Source organism: Carcharhinus amblyrhynchos, chromosome 22 (assembly GCF_965287045.1).
Source record: "Carcharhinus amblyrhynchos chromosome 22, sCarAmb.v2.hapA, whole genome shotgun sequence".
Lineage (NCBI taxonomy): Eukaryota > Metazoa > Chordata > Chondrichthyes > Carcharhiniformes > Carcharhinidae > Carcharhinus > Carcharhinus amblyrhynchos.
This window is the reverse complement of record NC_137345.1, coordinates 15,503,364-15,521,427: the sequence shown is the minus strand read 5'-3', so window position 1 is coordinate 15,521,427 and position 18,064 is coordinate 15,503,364. Positions and strand designations below refer to the sequence as shown.

Here is an 18,064-nt window from a genome sequence, read left to right as displayed (position 1 = left end):
AGCCAGCAGAATTCAAACAACTGAGTTGTTGAAGGCACCATATCCTGGGACGTTTCCTGTAGTGACAAGGTTGCAAGGTGTCACAGGTTAAGACAAGAGGAGAAATCAAAGAGTGAAGATGTGAAAGTTGAAATTCAATTATCAGAAACAATTTTTGATCAGATGGCTGGAAAAGACCAAGAACAGGTGAAGGATGAGATGGGTATTTTTAGTTCAGGAAAGTTGCCTGAGTTACAGAAAAAAAGTATAGAAATAAAACAGTCGTATCGGAAAGCATACACAGAAGAGGATTCTGAGTGTATACTAGAATGTTATTACCTTAACAATGATATTTTACTGAGGAAATGGAGAACTTAACGTATTCAGGTGGATGAAAAGTTTATCAAATGGTATTGCTGGTAGAGTATAGAAAGAAGGTATTGCAAATAGCACATGAGGTAACAGTAGGAGGTCATTTGGGGGCAGTGAAAATACAGGCTAAAATAAAAAAACGTTTTTATTGGCCTGGACTGCATGAAGATGTAGTTAAATTTTGCCAGTCATATCACATATGTCAGGTTATAGGGAAACTTCAAGCAGTGATAAAATCAGCACCCTTAGTACCCATTTTAGCATTTGAGGAAGCTTTTACAGTGTCTTAATTGATTGCATAGGACCCTTCCCTAAAACAGAAATGGGAATCAATATCTATTGATAATAACGAATGTGCCCACTAGATTTCCAGAGGTTATTCCATTCAGTATTGTTATAGCTAAAAAAATTGTAGAGGAGTTACTTCAATTTTTTATCAGATATGGATTATCCACAAAAACACAATCAAATCAAGTATCAGATTTTACATTAAATTTATTCAAGGAGGTTAGGAATAAAATAGTTTAAATCAACTGCATACCATCCTGAATTGCAGGACACATCAGAACGGTGGCATCAAACTTTAAAAACAATGTTGAGATTACCCGGAGGATTGGGATAAATGAATTCCATTTGTACTCTTTGCAATTAGGGCTGCACCTAATGAGTCAACCAAATTTGGTCTATTTGAATTGATTAATGGTTATGAAGTAAGGGGACCACTTAAATTGATCACGGAGAAATTGGTGAGTCAGCATCCTGAGACTACATTATTGGACTGTTTGTCAATAATTGTAGAATAGAGCAGGTGAATAGGCTAGACAACATTTAGAAGTGGCACAGCACATGATGTAACAGGAATCAGATAAAGAGTCAAAAGTTTGTAGTTTTGCTAATGGGGATAAAGTCTTGGTATTGCTATCAGTGGTACATGAACCTTTAAAAGCAAGTTTAGTGGGCCTCATCAAATTGAAAGGAAATTGAGTGAGGTGAACTATTTGTTAAGAACACCAGATAGAAGGAAAACCCTCACAGAGTGTGTTATGTGAATATGCTTAAAAGGTATTTTGATAGAGAAGGAGAGCAGAAGCAGAATGTTTTAGTGGTTACAACTCAGAGTGAAGAACTGAATCCAGATGACTCTGAATTTGACATTCCTGAAATTAAACTGGATAATGAAGATGTTACTGAAAATTGGGCTAAATTATTGAGTTCCTTCCCAGAAGAAAATCAAATTGATCTGGAAGAGTTATCAAAATCACATGGACAAATGTGGGAGTACACTGGGAAGTACTAAAATAATTGGGAGTGAGATAGCCGTAGAAAATGCTGTTCCAATTAAACAACATCCTTACAAACATGACTGTTGCATTTTGGCACAGATCCGATGGAAAAGCTGATGTTTCAATAGACATTGGGCCACTGGAAAATGAGGTTGGAGAAGTAATAATAGGAAGCAAAGAAATGGCAGAGGAACTGAACAGCTATTTCACATCAGTTTGCATGATGGAAGACACCAGTGGGATACCAGAGCTCCAGGAGAATCAAGGGGCACAGGTAAGTATAATGGCCATCACTAAGGAAAAGATTCTGTGGGAACTGAAAGGTCTGAAGGTGGATCAATCACTGGACTGGATGGACAATGCCCCAGGGTTCTAAAAGAGATAGCTGAGAAAATTATGCAGGCATTGGTGGTGATCTTTTGGGAATCACTGGAGGCAGGCAGGTTCCCAGAGGATTGGAAAGTAGCTAATGAAACACTGCTGTTTACCAATGGAAGGAGGCAGCAGACAGGAATTTATAGGCCTGTTAGCCTAACTTCAGTCATTGGCAAGATTTTAAAGGCCATTATTAATGATGAGATGCGAAGTACTTGGAAGTGGATGATAAAATAGGACTGAGTCAGCATGGCTTCATCAAGGGGAGGTCATGTCTGATAAATCTGTTAAAGTTCTTTGAGGAGGTAACATGGAAGTAAGATAAAGGAGAACTAGTGGACGTGATGTATTTAGATTTCCAAAAGGCCTTTGACAAGGTGCCGCATAGGAGACTGTTAAATAAGTTAAGAGCCCATGGTGTTTATGGTAAGATCCTGGCACGGATAGAGGATTGGCTGACTGGCAGTAGGCAGGGGATGGGGATTAAGGGGTCTTTTTCAGGATGGCAGCCAGTGACGAGTGGTATGCCCCAGTGATCGGTGTTAGGACCACAAATTTTCAGAACATATGTCAACAATTTGGAAGAAGGAACTGAAAGCGCTATTGCTAAGTTTGCAAATGATACAAAGATATGTAGAGGGGACCCTAAGATCCTTCTGATCTTCCACACTGCCAAGAGTGGAACATTATATTCTGTCATCCTATTTGACCTGCCAAAATGAATCACCACACACTTATCTGGGCTGAAGTACATCTGCCACTTCTCTGTCCAGTCTTGCATCCTATCAATGTCTTGTTGCAACTTCTGACATCCCTCCACACTATCCACAACACCTCCAACCTTCGTGTCATCAGCAAACTTACCAACTCATCCCTCCACTTCCTCATGCAGGTCATTTATAAAAATCACAAAGAGCAGGGGTCCCAGAACAGACCCTGGGGCACTCCACTGGTGACTGACCTCCATGCAGAAAAAGACCCATCTACAACCACTCTTTGCCTTCTGTGGGCAAGCCAGTTCTGAATACACAAAGCAAAGTCCCCTTGGATCCCATGCCCCCTTACTTTCTCAACAAGCCTTGCGTGGGTCACCTTATCAAAAGCCTTGCTGAAGTCCTTTTTGTACAGGTCACACCTGCCCCTAAATACGTCCCAATGATCCAGAAACCTGAATCCCTGCCTCCTGCTCCAATCCCTCAGCCACGCATTTATCCTCCACCTCATTCCATTCCTACTCTCACTGTCTCGTGGCACAGGCAGCAATCCTGAGATTATTACCTTAGCGTCCTTCTTCTCAACTCTCTACCTAACTTCCTAAGTTCTCTTTTCATGACCCCTTCTCTTTCCTACCTATGTCAGTGATACCAATATGTACCACGACTTCAGGCTCCTCTCCCTCCCACTTCAGGATATCTTGGATACGACTAGAGACATCCCGGATCCTGGCAACAGGGAAGCAAACTACCATCCGAATTTCTCGACTGCTTCCACAAAATCGCTTGTCCGACCCACTCACTGTAGAGTCCCCTATCACTACTGCTTTCCTCCTCCTTTCCTTACCCTTCTGAGCTACGGGGCTGGACTCCGCTTTGCCGCTTTTGTTAAATTTTTTTTTGTTTACTTTATTCCAATCCAATCAAGTCAAATTAAAGCAAATTCAGAGTCCCAACAAGTTGAGACATTCCCGATCCAAGCTGACAAGACAGTGCTCTCACCTCCTGTCTTGGGCTTGATCTACATGATCCAAGCTGATTGGAGTAGGTGTAGCTCCTCCTCCAAGGCTTGATCTAATTTGCATCTTAGCCAAAGGGCCAAGATGCTGCTTTAAAAAATTGCTTCAAATGAAGCTGACCTAATGACTTCAACCAAGTGCAGCATGTTGATACTACACTTGATCTTAGCTAAAAGGCCGCACCTTCTTCCGTCGGGAAAAGGATACAAAAGTCTGAGGTCATGCTTTGGTTAAAAAATGTATGACCTCATATGTATCAAAGTTATACTCATCAGCCATGCATTTTACGCTCACTCAGCTTGTCCAAATCACACTACCTATCAAACACAAGGTTCCAAGACTACATAACGAACTAGCCTACAACTGGCCTTTGTTACACTTCTTTCAAACAACAAAATAGCAGGAGAGGAGGTGCTGTGATGGGCTATGCACCATCTGTAACAACTGAATTCATATCCCACCCTATGTAAATCATTATGCATTGATAGCCTGTTCAATCTGTATATTATGAAATGGTTTGTACACAGTTACTATTCACGCACACGGTTTCATCTCAGGGCCATCCGTTGCCCCAACTTAAACAGGGACGATGTCAGGAGACAGTGGTGTAATGGTATTGTCACTGGACTAGTACTCTGGAGACTCAGGTTTGAATCCTACCAAGGTAAATGCTAAAATTTGAATTGATTAAAAATTTGGAATGATGAAAGTCTAATGATGATCATGGACACATTGTCAATGCTGTAAAAACCCATCTGGTTCATCCTTTAGGGAGGGAAATCTGACATCCTTACCTGGTCTGCCTACATGAGACTGCAGATCCACAGCAATGTGGTTGACTCTTAAGTTAGGGATGGGCAGCAAATGCTCAAATGATAAAAAACACCAAATGGGTCATGTAATGATACAGCTAGTAAAAAGGTCATGTGATGGTACCATGGGAATTCTTACCAGAGTGTGGGCAGTGTATGGCCTGTAAGGGCTGTTCAGAGTACTGAATAAACTATTGTTTGGAATAAATCCTTAGATGCCAGTCATTGAACCCAGCACTTCTGAAGTGACAGTTCAGTACCGACTGTAAATTTTGAACAGTATAGAAAAATGTATTAGTTCAGAATGAAATACTTTCCCCTTAATTGGAAGGTGTTGGGTTTGAGTCTCAAACACTTTGCCAGCACATCACTTTAGTACTGAGGAATGTTGCATTGTTAGGGGTCCTTCATTTAGATAAGTTCTTAAAACAAAGCCCTGTCTAATATTTCAGGTTAATGTAAAAAAAATCCCAGGGAGTGGATATAAAATTTAGTAAGAGAGTTCATGACGGGTTTGCTTACGATACTGTAAATGATACAGAATGGGAAATTTATCCAAAGGTTGTAATTTCAATCTTTTTCTCAGCTGTACTCACTTTGAAACCTCAGCTATTTCATAACCGGCATCGACAACAATTTTGTCAGCGGCCACCGTGGCAGTAAGCAGGAGTCTGGCCTTCCCAGAAGTTTGTGCCTCAGCTTTAAAGGCTTCCATCATTTCCTATGGATGAACAATTGTTGAAGATGATAAATATCCTTCAGAACATAATCCATGCAGTCAACTCCAACTGACGGCTTATGTTCATTCTGTCTCTCTTAAGGAACAATCACTGGATATGCATTGGGCTTATCATATCTGATACTGCGTACTTCCCTGAAATCTTACTTAAACTACATATGCTCATTTTCAGTGCTTGACCAGCAGTCATTTTCATGAAAGTGTGACCGCTACTGGTATTGGAGAAGCATAACTGGCTTCAGATCACCGCTAAATGTTTTTAGTAAATGTTACATTAAGGATGATAGCCTTAGATCTTTTACCTTGATTAAGAGTGTAAAATGATGTTTACTGCCTCGAAATCCAGGATACCTCCAGTCCAAGTCTAAACCATCAAATCCATGTTTCCGCAGAAAGGGAACTACAGAAGCACTGATACTTTTTCGACTTTCCTTTGTAGCTGCAATGATGGCAAATCTAATCATGGGAAGATTGAAATAGAAAAAAAGTATCAAATCTATAGATCCCTTTTCAGAAATTAGTTCATTTTCTTTTCTGACCAGCTCTGATTTTTTTAATACTTAGTGAGCTTGTTCTAAACTTCACTGCAAAACAATTCAATGTCAGCATTTTATTAAACCAACAAAGTATTATTAATGTTTTAAATCAGTGCACAAGAACAGTGCTCCTTTATTCTGATATGTTGTTCATTATTCTGAAATTTATTAACAATTTTCTTACCTAAGTCTATTTAAAGATAAATCCTGACCTGAGATTTATTTTGCACTGTTCTGTTGGGTTACATTTCTGGTTGAAATCCAGACTCACTCACGTATCTTATTTCTGAAAGGAATGTGCTGGCTTCTGACACAGAAGCAAACTTCTGGGGTGCATTCTTGGACCAAAATTGTATTTTTAAATGTATTTCTCAGACAGAATCTTCCTGCAGCATGTTGAATTGTGGCAGACGGGGGTAGGGGTGGGGGTAGGGGTAGGGATAGGTGTGGGGGTGGGGGTAGGGGTAGGGGTAGGGGTGGGGGTAGGAGTAGGGGTAGGTGTGGGGGTGGGGGTAGGGGTAGGGGTAGGGGTAGGGGTGGGGGTAGGGGTAGGGATAGGTGTGGGGGTGGGGGTAGGGGTAGGGGTAGGGGTAGGGGTGGGGGTAGGGGTAGGGGTAGGTGTGGGGGTGGGGGTAGGGGTAGGGGTAGGGGTAGGGGTGGGGGTAGGGGTAGGGGTAGGTGTGGGGGTGGGGGTAGGGGTAGGGGTAGGGGTAGGGGTGGGGGTAGGGGTAGGGGTAGGGGTGGGGGTAGGGGTAGGGCAGGTGGGAGGGACCATGAAAAGTCTGTTGACCTTGTGTGGGATTTTCCGGTCTTGGGGCGAGGGTGGCTAGAATATTCCACCCCAAATCTCTGATTGTGTAACCATTTGTGAATGTTGAAGAAGGGAGAAGGCAAATTGATGGTGAATTTTGTAGAAGGGGCTTTTTTGATACAAGATTTAAAATGGTCATTCATTGGACAGTGACCAACAATTTAAAGTTAAATTCATACTGAAGTATTTTTGTTAAATACTTTGCACTGTTTGCCTGACAAAACCATTTACATTTCTCATCATCTAACGTGAAATCTACTAAGAAGCCTGGAATTCCATAATTTTAAGTGTCTGTTGCCATTGTTCTTTTGAATCATTGAAAAAAGCCTTTTGTTTTACTAGATAATCAGAGAAATGCTGTCATTGATACTTGCAAGCTCTTGAATCACTAAATTTGGGATATAAACCATTTTGGGAAATTCTAGATTTTACCTTTGGACTCCATCTGTCCAACCTCCATAACACAAAAGTGTTTTCAGATTCTTATTTCTGTTCAGAAAAATGATAGAAAGCATCAATATCAGTGTGAGATTGAAAAAGGGAAGAGCATTCAATATCAACATTTAATTTCTCTACCCATATCAATGTTACGCATCAATGATCATTGGAGAGTGAGGTATCTTCCATTGTAGATTATAAATTCAGTGGGGGTGGAAATTAGAGTGATTTCTATTGGGATGGGGGGCGGGGGGATGCTGGTCCTGTGCAAATTTACATTGTTCAGCTGTCATTGCATTTGCACATACAAAGGCCGAGCGAATCTCAGAATGGCGGGCAGGAAGTCACCATCCCTGACCTTCCCTCATGAAATCCAAGGTCCTGGTACTATATCTGAATGACACCAGGACAACCATTCACTGCATATTCACTCACTCATGCAGTAAATGGCAGAACCCTGCAGAGTATTGATAGACAAACGAATCTGAGTGTACAGGTACACAGATCACTTGAAGTGGCAATGCAGGTGGAGAAGGTAGTCAAGAAGGTATACAGCATGCTTGCCTTCAATGGCTGGGGTATTGAGTTTAAAAATTGGCAAGTCATGTTACAGATTTATAGAACCTTAGTTAGGCCGTACTTGGAATATAGTGTTTAATCCTGGTTGCTACACTACCGAAAGGATGTGGAGGCTTTGGAGAGGATACAGAAAAGATTTACCAGGATGTTGCCTTGTATGAAGGGCACTAGCTATGAGGAGACGTTGGAGAAACTTCATTTGTTCTCACTGGAACAACGGACGTTGAGAGGCGACCTGATAGAAGTCTACAAGATTATGAAAAATATGGACAGGGTGGATAGTCAGAAGCTTTTTCCAGGTGGGAGAGTCAATTACAAGAGGGCATAGGTTTAACGGAGATGTATGAGGCAGGTTTTTACACAGAGGATGGTGGGTGACTAGAACTTGTTGCTGGGGGAGATAGTGGAAGTGGATATAGTAGTGACTTCTAAGGGGCATCTTGACAAATACATGTATAGAATGGGAATAGAAAATGGGAATAGAGAGATATGATCCCGGAAGGGTAGGGGGTTTTAGTTAAGTCGGATAGCATAGTCGGTGCAGGCTTGGAGGGTTGAAGAGCCTGTTCCTGCTCTGTAATTTTCTTTCTTCTTTGTTCCTTGAATGGTCCAGGGCAGTGCGATCAGGGGAAATTGCTGTGCTGGCTAGTTTCTGTGGCAGGCAGGAGGATGATGACGACTTGCTATATGCCAATGTGATGATTCCCTGGTGCAAACTAGTCTGACTCCTACTTGAGCTCCACATGCACACTGGCAACTGGGTCCACATTTGAGAAGTGGGTAAGGCTAAACACCCATGGTAGGTGGGATGGTGAGGGAGGAAATCTCTCCTGTGTCTTGGGGATGCCATGGCAGATGTTGTACTCATTGCCAAGGCATACCAACTGCTGTAGCCAGTGAATTATTTGAGTGCCTTGTTTTTCACAACAGCAGTGTGCTGAGGGCCTCCCCCATTGACATCAATGTGTAGAGTCCCTCTGGTGGCTGTTGGGGTAAGTACACTCCTATTAGAGACTATTCACAGGCAAATTAGTCACAGGTGTGGGGTGAAATAATATTTACTGTGAGCAATAAAATTGCTTTCAAAATAAGTCCTTAATATAAAAATGTGTGAAAGTGAGACTTTAAGGTGCTTAAGTATCCTATCTAACTAGTGTTGCTCTTCACCCTTGCCATCTTAGTGTTGCAACGAATTCTTAACTTTACATGGCCTACCATGACTTCTCTGTGTCTCCCTAGGATGGTAAGAAGTCTCACAACACCAGGTTAAAGACCAACAGGTTTATTTGTAGCAAACACCACTAGCTTTCAGAACTGGCTGTTCCTTTATCAGGTGGGTGAGAGTTTTGATCACAAACAGGGCATATAAAGACACAAACTCAATTTACATGAATAATAATTGGAATGTGAGTCTTTATAGCTAATCAAGTCTTAAAGGTACAGACAATGTAAGTGGAGAGAGCATTAAGCACAAGTTAAAGAGGTGTGTATTGTCTCCAGATAGGACAGTGAGTGAGATTTTGCAAGTCCAGGCAAGTCATGGGGGTTACAGATAGTGTGACATGAACTCAAGATCCCGGTTGACACCGTCCTCATGTGTGCAGAGCTTGGCTATCAGTCTCCGCTCAGCAACTCTGTGTAGTTGTGTGACATGAAGGCCGCCAGATCATTGACACAGGTGCCATCATCTCACATGAGAACACCATCTCCCAAGTATACGGTACATATTCTTGCAATTCGGCCAACATTGTCTACCTGATACGCTGCAGAAAAGGATGTCCCGAGGCATGGTACATTGGGGAGACCATGCAGACGCTATGACAACAGACAGATGAACACCATTCGACAATCACCAGGCAAGACTGTTCTCTTCCTGTTGTGGTCACGGGCATTCGGCCTCTGATCTTCGGGTAAACGTTCTCTAAAGCAGCCTTCACGACACAAGACAGTGCAGAGTCACTGAGCACAGACTGATAGCCAAGTTCTGCACACATGAGGATGGCCTCAACTGGGATCTTGGGTTCATGTCACACTATCTGTAATCCCCACAACTTGCCTGGACTTGCAAAATCTTGCTAATTTTCCTGTCTGGAGACAATACACATCTTTTTAACCTGTGCTTAATGCTCTCTCCACTCACATTGTCTGTACCTTTAAGACTTGATTAGCTATAAATTCCAATCATTATTCATGTAAATTGAGTTTGTGTCTTTATATGCCCTATTTGTGATCAGAACTCCCACCCAGCTGATGAAGGAACAGCCAGATCTGAAAGCTAGTGGTGTTTGCTACAAATAAACCTGTTGGACTTTAACCTGGTGTTGTGAGATGCCTTACTGTGTTTATCCCAGTTCAACGCTGGCATCACCGCATCATGTCTCCCCAGGATGTACATTGGAGCTGGAGGTGGCCAGCTACATACCACACCTGTGGTCTGTGATACCCTTGGTGATCATCCTCTGGAGGGCTTGTACCTTGAGGGCCCTGGCTGGCTTTCAGTTGTCAGGGATGTATCCATGACACCCTCTTCATCCCACTGCCCCTGAGATGTCCTGGTGTCAAGAAAGGGGGAGTCAGAAAGTGTAGCCACAGTCACAGTCCCATGGGTGGAATGGCCTGGCATGGTCTCAAGCCCTTCCTCCTCCCTCTGGGTTCCTGTGGGCCTGTCCAATCTGAGCTGCAGGCTGTCTGGTGAATTAAGCCCCACCCACTGTCTCTAGTGCCTTGAAATGATCTAGTTCACACTTTCAATCACTGAGTGCAAAGGAATGGGTGTGAAAACTCTCCCAAAAATGAGTTCAGGAACTCTCCCATTTCGTGCTAGCTGCACAGTTGGGAAAAAAATCTCATAAAACTCTGCCCACATTATCAAAATGTTCACAGAATTTTCCAGTTTGAATTGTGCTACTGCCAACCTCCTAACCAAATCTAGAAACACTGATGGAGATTTTGGATGATAAATTAAGACATTTATTAACAAAATAAAAGAAAATGTACACACACAAGAATACATTTACACAGTTAAAATTAGTCTTTGATTTCCCTCAAAAAGATTTCTACTTGATTCTACTCATATGAAACACCCCTTGAGGCAACAGTTCCCATAAATACTTAATTTGTAAAAGTTCCACCAACATTACCACAAGTCTTTCTCTCACTGCACTATGGAGAATTCCACAAGTTTTAGAACAAAACCCTGCTTTCTGGAAACAACAGGCACCCCTTTGGATTGTTGAAGATGCTTCACCTTGCTGGCAATTGTCACTGTAATCAGAGCTGAGAAATAAAACTGTCCCATCACAAAAAACAAGACACAATTACATTTCTTAAATGCGCAGCATTGTCACATCACAAAAGCTCGTCATGCTGTCGGCAAACTGATTTTTTGGATTCCTACCAAATTAAGTTCTCACCCTCCAAATTTCCCACTGCAGACAGGACCAGAAGATTCCGGACTTGTTGCAAAATTCTTTGAATATGTTAATGTGAGAATTATCGTAAATTGCAAAATAGATCAGAATTTTGTAACTAATGTAATTCAGAGAGAATGCTTTCACTTACTTCTTTTTCAAATCATTAAATCTCTTGTACATATCATCGTCTTTCCAGTCTGAGATGTCTTTTGTTGTGTTAGAATTTGAATAAATCAGATGGGTGCACAGGCAAGGGTCAATATTTTCTGGGTAGAACTTAATACTTGGTTTAGACGTTTGTAAGTAGTAGCAAAGCAGTGAGTAGGAGGAAACTAAAGTATGAAGAAAAGATTGTAGTTATGAAACATTGCAGTTATATGAAACATTAAAGACAGTAAGTTGACAAAACTGAAATTGGAAACTTATGACAGACTTTCCTGAAAGATTCTGTTCTCCAGGAATTGTGAACAATCATCATCAGTGAAGGGCCTGATTCAATTCAGTATGTCAATGAACACATGACACTATGTTGGACTTATTGGGATAAGTTAAACATCTCAAAGGAAGTCAATTTTAAAGGTAGATAATGGGCCAGATTTTACCAATCGGAGACTAAGGGCAGGATCCGGACATAAAATGGATTCGAGCCCGGAATCCCCGTTCCAGCGTGCCCATATGCTTTTTGTCAGCTCCAGTCCAGTCTGCGCTGTGCGCAGGGTTTAGCGCTGTCAGAACGAACTGCATGTGCAGTTCGGAAAAATCTGAAACAATGTGCCCCGGCATGAAAGACAAAACAGAGAGAGCTGGTGGTGTGGGTGGGGGGGTGTGGGGGATGAGCTGCAATCGGACCCCCCCTGGGTGGCAGCCCACCCCCTGATCAGAGCCCCCCTGGGAGGCAGACACCCTCTCCTCACCCCGCGTTCGGATCCCCCCAGGAGGCAGGCCCCTCTGGCAGACGCCCCCCATGGTCAGACCCCCCTGGGAGGCAGTCTCCCCTCGATCAGAACCCCCTGGGAGGCAGCATCCCCCCCCCGGATACCACCCACTTTGGGAGGCAGATACCCCCAGCAGACCTCCTCACCGCGATCAAACCCCCCTGGGAGACAGGCCCCCCTTTGGCAGAGCACACCCCCAAGCTACCTCGATTGCTGCTCTCTCCCCAACATCCTTCTGACCTGCACTCGTTGATGTGGAGATGCCAGCATTGGACTGAGGTAAACACAGTAAGAAGTCTCACAACAGCAGGTTAAAGTCCTGTTGGAAAGTCCTGTTGGATTTGAACCTGGTGTTGTGAGACTTCTTACTGCACTCGTTGGACAGCCTGCAGCACCTTCTTGGCCTTCCGCTTTCGTCTGCTGGAGGAGGGGGCGGGCTCAGATGGAGCTCTGGTTTGGGGGGTATTGGTGGAAATTCTTCCGAGTCCACCCTCCCCCCATCCTCCATCAACCCACCACCCCCCTCCCACCTATCCCCCCCCTCCCAACCAGAGTTCCATCTGAGCCCACCCCCTCCTCCAGCAGACACCAGCAGAAGGCCATGAAGGTGCTCCAGTCTGTCCAACGAGTGCAGTAAGACGTCTTACAACACCAGTCCAATAGGACTTTAACCTGGTGTTGTGGGACTTCTTAACATGTTTACTCCAGTCCAACGCCAACATCTCCACATCAACAAGTGCAGATCAGAAGGATGGTGGAGGGGCAGCAGCAATTGAGGTAGGTTGGGGGTGTGCTCTGCTGAGGGGGGGACTGCCTACCGGGGTGGGGGGAGTCTGACCATTGGTGGGGCAGGGTGTGGCGGAGGGGCCTGCGTCCCAGGGGATTCGGATCTTGGGGGGGGGTCGCGGGTCTGGCGGGGTGGTTTAGTGGGAGGTCTGCGAAGGGTGTTCAAGGAGGATGGGCTTTGGAGGTTCCCCTGCAGAATAGGAATCCGCTTCAGGTTTTTATTCTGCACGTTGGTAACAGCGTGGACACGGAACAGATCCAAAGATGGTAAAGTGGGGTTTGGCGGTAGAGTTGGGTGCGCGGTTCATTAAGTCGATTTAAATGCATGCTAATGTATTTAAATCAGCGGGCCGCTCGATTGGGGTGCAGACCGGATCCGCACCCATATCGGGTGTTGGTAAAGGTGAGGTCTACTCGGTTTCAGGTGCAGGTCGCGTTGCAGGCCCAACGCCGGAATTTACTGCAATTTCACACCCAAAACTGGGTGTGAATTTTTGGTAAAATTGGACCCAGCATGTCAAATTAGAATCTTCACAGCATGTTATTGTTCATCAATTTCATTATGCATACAAAGTCCCTAGATTGGAGAGCACATCAGGCACAACTGTCACACACACTCCAAGGTGATACAACTGAACTAAGAAACACATGAGGGACTTTCCTGAATCCTTGGGCCTGATGGGAATAAACATTTGTTGGTGTTTCTAAGGGGATTTTTATTTTTGATCGCTGGGAAACTTTTACTTTTCTCTTCAAAGTAAATTGTTTGTCTTCAGTGTTCCTGCCAGAGAGTTGAGCACAATGAACAGAAATTTGATTTACATTTCTCTAAATGTTTCCTCAATTAATATTAATTTGCATGTTTTAATTTGGGTTGAAGACAAATATTTCACCCCAACCATGTTTAGAGAAACCTGAACAACAGACAGGAACAGGAGAAATTGTTAGCATCTCGCAGGAGGGGAGGTGAAAATCCCAGGAGCTGACAGTTGAGAAAATAGTCATGTTTGGGAAGTGGAAAAGTCACCGAGCTATATAAACCTGTCATTTTTATAGAAGTCAACCTGATCCTCAAACCTTTTCACTAGATCACTCAATCTCTTCTCCCACTGCACACATTTAATTGTGACTTGAATCCAGATTTCCCTGGTCTTTTATTTCACACCCACCAAGAGCTGCTGGCAACTCTGATGTTCCAAGACAACCACTGGAAGCCACGGCTGATGCCAGCAATACACTCACCAGAAGCCTAGGATTGAGAGGCCTCGGCACCTGTGAGTGGCGCAGTGGCCAACGCTGCTGCCGCAAAGTGCCAGGGACCCAGGCTCGATTCCGGCCTTGGTTGACTGTCTGTGCGGAGTTCGCATGTTCTCTCTGTGTCTGCATGGGTTTTCTCTGGGTGGTCCAGTTTCCTCCCACAGTGCAAAGATGTGCAGATTAGATGGATTGGCCATTGACACTCCGAGATCAGAAGGTTAATGGGATTAGCAGCATAAAGGTGTGGGGTTATGGGGATAGGACAGAGTGTGGGCCCATGTAAGACACTCTGTTGGAGAGTCGGTGCAGACTAGCTGGGCTAAATGTCCTCCTTTTGTACTGTAGGAATTCTATGAATGGGGATCGCTGTCATGAATAACATGGTGCTCATCCTGGCAGCTAAATTCAGTACAGGTACATCATGGTGAAAAATTTTTGATTGTGTCGCATGGCACAAGAAGAGGTAATGCTTCAGAAAAGCATGTGAAAGCTGTTATATTGACATTGCTCAAGAACAAGGAACATCCGATGGCTTTTGTTGGAATGTTAACAAAATTCCTCAGTTTAAATTGGGTTGCAACTGATCCAGCATTTCAGTTTAAATGTTTAAACAGCGAATAGCGCTATAGTTTGTTGGTGTGTTTAAACCAGATGAGCGAGCCATAAAAAATTGTCTTGCAATTGGAAATCAAGGTCCAAACATGATAAAAACATCAGGATTAACAGCAGAGGAACTAAGGAGCAAAAGGTGTGTACTCCATTGCAAGACTGGTTCTGAATCAGATTAAACTACCGTATTCATCCCATGGAGTTCATATCAGTTCAGCAATAGCTTACAGACACCACAGACACTTCATCTGCAGATGCTGAGACAAAGGTATGTACTGTGATTTTTCACAGACACAGCTAGCAGACAGAATTGTTGAGTTGGTGATCACATTAGCCACAATGGAAGCATTCCAGAAAGATCTGCTAGAGAACCTATAAATGCATAGCACATAAGAGATACTCAAGAATGGACATAAATGTAACATGATCCTCGAAGGTCGATGAAGTTTACAGGTCCTAAGTGCAACATCAATTGTTAACACGCTCATTAGTTCAACTTAAATCTAGCAAGACATGTACACAATGTGGTCTTCTGCGTTCACTGAGGAAATGTCTAGGTTTCCCCCAATTCTACAAAGCATGTGGCAAAAACAGCCATTAGAAGTGACAATGCATTAGAACAATGGCTAATGGAGCTACAAAGAGTAATTCACTGAACCTAATAAACTTTACACAAAGGGTTCATTGTCAATAAGAATAACAGTGGAATATTCCATATGAAACACAAGCATGAGGTAATTGACAAACCAGAACATGATTATACTGTGCACAATGAGACAAAAATCAGTGAATGTATTCCACACTATCAATTTTGTAGAAAATATAGATACTATAACATCATCTGAAGTGTTATTCAAGATTCGAATGACCTGCTCTAAGCAAGTTAGTAATCACAAGTTATCAGCCGAGATTCACCCAGAGTAAGTGCCGACACACTACCCTTCTGAATTTGAAAAGATATGCATGTACAAACATGAAAGACCAAGGTGAAACTTCCTGCTGTGTAACTCTCAGAGTATGACAGCTCTGTTCTTCCAGGTGGAAGTTCCATAATCCGACAGAGCAAGTACAACCAGAGCAGTTCCTGGGCATAACTGCTGTTCCACGCCATGGAAACTGAAGGTCCAGCAATCAGTGCATTACTGACCTGCTGTGCACTCACACTAGTAATGGAATGGAATTAGTCAGGCCTCATACAGTAGATCAACCTCAGAGATGCACCTGTCATCACAGTACACAAACCAAAATAAATACCCAGAATGTTTTGGCAAAATATGAAGTTTCAAGGGATCACCAACATTATACATGCAAGAGAATGCAAGTTCTAAAATTGATCCAGTAATTTTTTCCAACAGATGCAAGAAGCTACTGGAAAATGTGGTGAAAGATTTTGTTCTCCAGGAACTGTGAACAACCATCTTCAAGAATGGCCTGATTCAATTCAATGGACACAAGAGCTCATTTTGGCCATATTGCGATGTTAGGTGTCTCAAAGGAAGACAATTTTAAAAGCAGACAATATGTCAAATTGGAATCTTCACAGTATGTTATTCTTCAACAATTTCATTGTGCACATAAGTGCCTAGACCAGACAAAAAGGCTCACAACAGACAATCTATTGGCTGGATATTGTAAATTATACTGAAGTCATCATCAGGAGCCGTGAGACACGTCAAGAGCATTTGCCAAGTCAGTACAAAGGATGACTAACTCTGCATAAAGTTTCTACCCATCTTTGGTCCAAAATAGCACCAAACTCTCCTATGTTCATGCTCCTGACTCCACCATCATCACTGGCTATTTTACCAAGTATCCAATTACACAGCAGATCAGGCACAAATATCACATACATTCTTCAAGTATAATTTACAGTTCACTGTTAGAGTTACAGAGTGATCATTATGGATTATGGTCTGCAAATTATTGGTAAGTCATTTCAGGATATGCGTGTGAAATGGAATATCAATCATACTAATTCTTCTCTTTATTACCCTGGACCTAATGGCTGAGCTAAATAGTGCAATCCCAAATGTACATCTCAAATGTAGACAGACCAGGGAAGATCGACACATATTGCAATGTTACACTTGAGAGTAACACCTTTAAATGCAACAGTACCATCACTGGCAAAGCTCTTGTTTGCTTACTCTTCCCTACTCTTTTCTCTCAGAAACTAGAGAGCAAAACTAACACTAATAGAGAGGATAACCAAGGTGCACAACAAATAAAGAAACAGACTTGCCAAGCTTGCAATCCAGGAACTCATGGAAGACACATGGCCACTAACTAAGGGGACAAAGGTTTTTCAGAACCACGATCCTAAGAAGCCTTTACGCATAATGGAGCAATTATGAGGGCAAATCAGATCCATTCCACCTCCTCAATCAATGAACAGTCCATTGGATCAAGCACAAGATTCCATATGTGACCTGGGACAACGTCCAAGAATGACAACCCCACAGATCACTGAGAACAATTAATGAGACAAAATTGCCATTGGCTTGGGTGAACTCGCAGATTACCTCTACTTTTTAGAGACTCATAGCTTCACCACTTCTACATACTCATGTAGTTCTAATTAAACAAGAAATTGTTTTTGGAAATCGTTACAGATCTCTGAAAGGGAGCAAGGTATCTTTCAAAAGAAAGGGGGATGTTAAAATGCCTTTAAGAAATAAGAGCATGACACCACTAGAAAGAAAGTGTGATCCAGTTTTGTTTCACTTTTTAAGCAGAGCACACTCAGACAACTCTGCTGCTGATGTGTTTTCATGCTTTATATCCATAAAGCATGGATGTGTATATCAATGTATATCTGTGGCAAATCTAAATAATTGAATCCACAACATGTTTACTCAATCCCTTACATATACTGGTGACTTTATATCATTAAAAAAAGCGGGATTGCAGGAAGGTGATCAATCCCCGGTGGGGACAAAGGGCAGGTGTGTGGCTCTCAGTAGATCCTAATTTCTTTGTTCCAGAACCTTAGATCAGGCACTAAATGCCTTTGAACAAGGGATTCCAAACCCACACCAGAAATTTGCATGCTACAAGGCAAATTGTTTGCCATGTTCTTCATGAGGAGATGGAGAACCCCCTCAACCCCGCCACCCGCCCTTCCTCAATGCCGGTGGTTGATGAGCAACAGTGGTGGGATGAGGCCCTATGAGCATTAACAGCCCACTTGTGGCCTCAGTTCATATCAGGTTGGGAAGGTTGTCCACAAGATTTTTTACCTTGGACTTAATAGTGCGGAAGTGGGAAGGCAGTGGGATCTCAACCCCACAACCCTCCAGCCCATTAAATGGCCCCCAACCCCCAAACTACCTCCACATTTGCTGCCAGATTGAGGTATTAAATTCCACCCTACATTACCATAATTAGGACCAATGAAACTACCAATTT

The 18,064-nt window shown here is 43.0% G+C and overlaps 1 protein-coding gene across 1 annotated transcript in view; it reads right to left on the bottom strand.

The window, feature by feature from the left end:
- LOC145356754 (acidic mammalian chitinase-like) overlaps window positions 1-18,064 on the bottom strand; it is a 30,633-nt gene that overhangs the window by 11,723 nt on the left and 846 nt on the right. The window contains exons 3-6 of the mRNA XM_080209622.1: window positions 11,218-11,401; window positions 7,072-7,128; window positions 5,595-5,748; window positions 5,150-5,274 (exon numbers count right to left, since the gene is read on the bottom strand). Coding sequence (XP_080065748.1) covers window positions 5,150-5,274; window positions 5,595-5,748; window positions 7,072-7,128; window positions 11,218-11,401 — 520 coding nt within the window. The remainder of the gene's footprint in view (window positions 1-5,149; window positions 5,275-5,594; window positions 5,749-7,071; window positions 7,129-11,217; window positions 11,402-18,064) is intronic.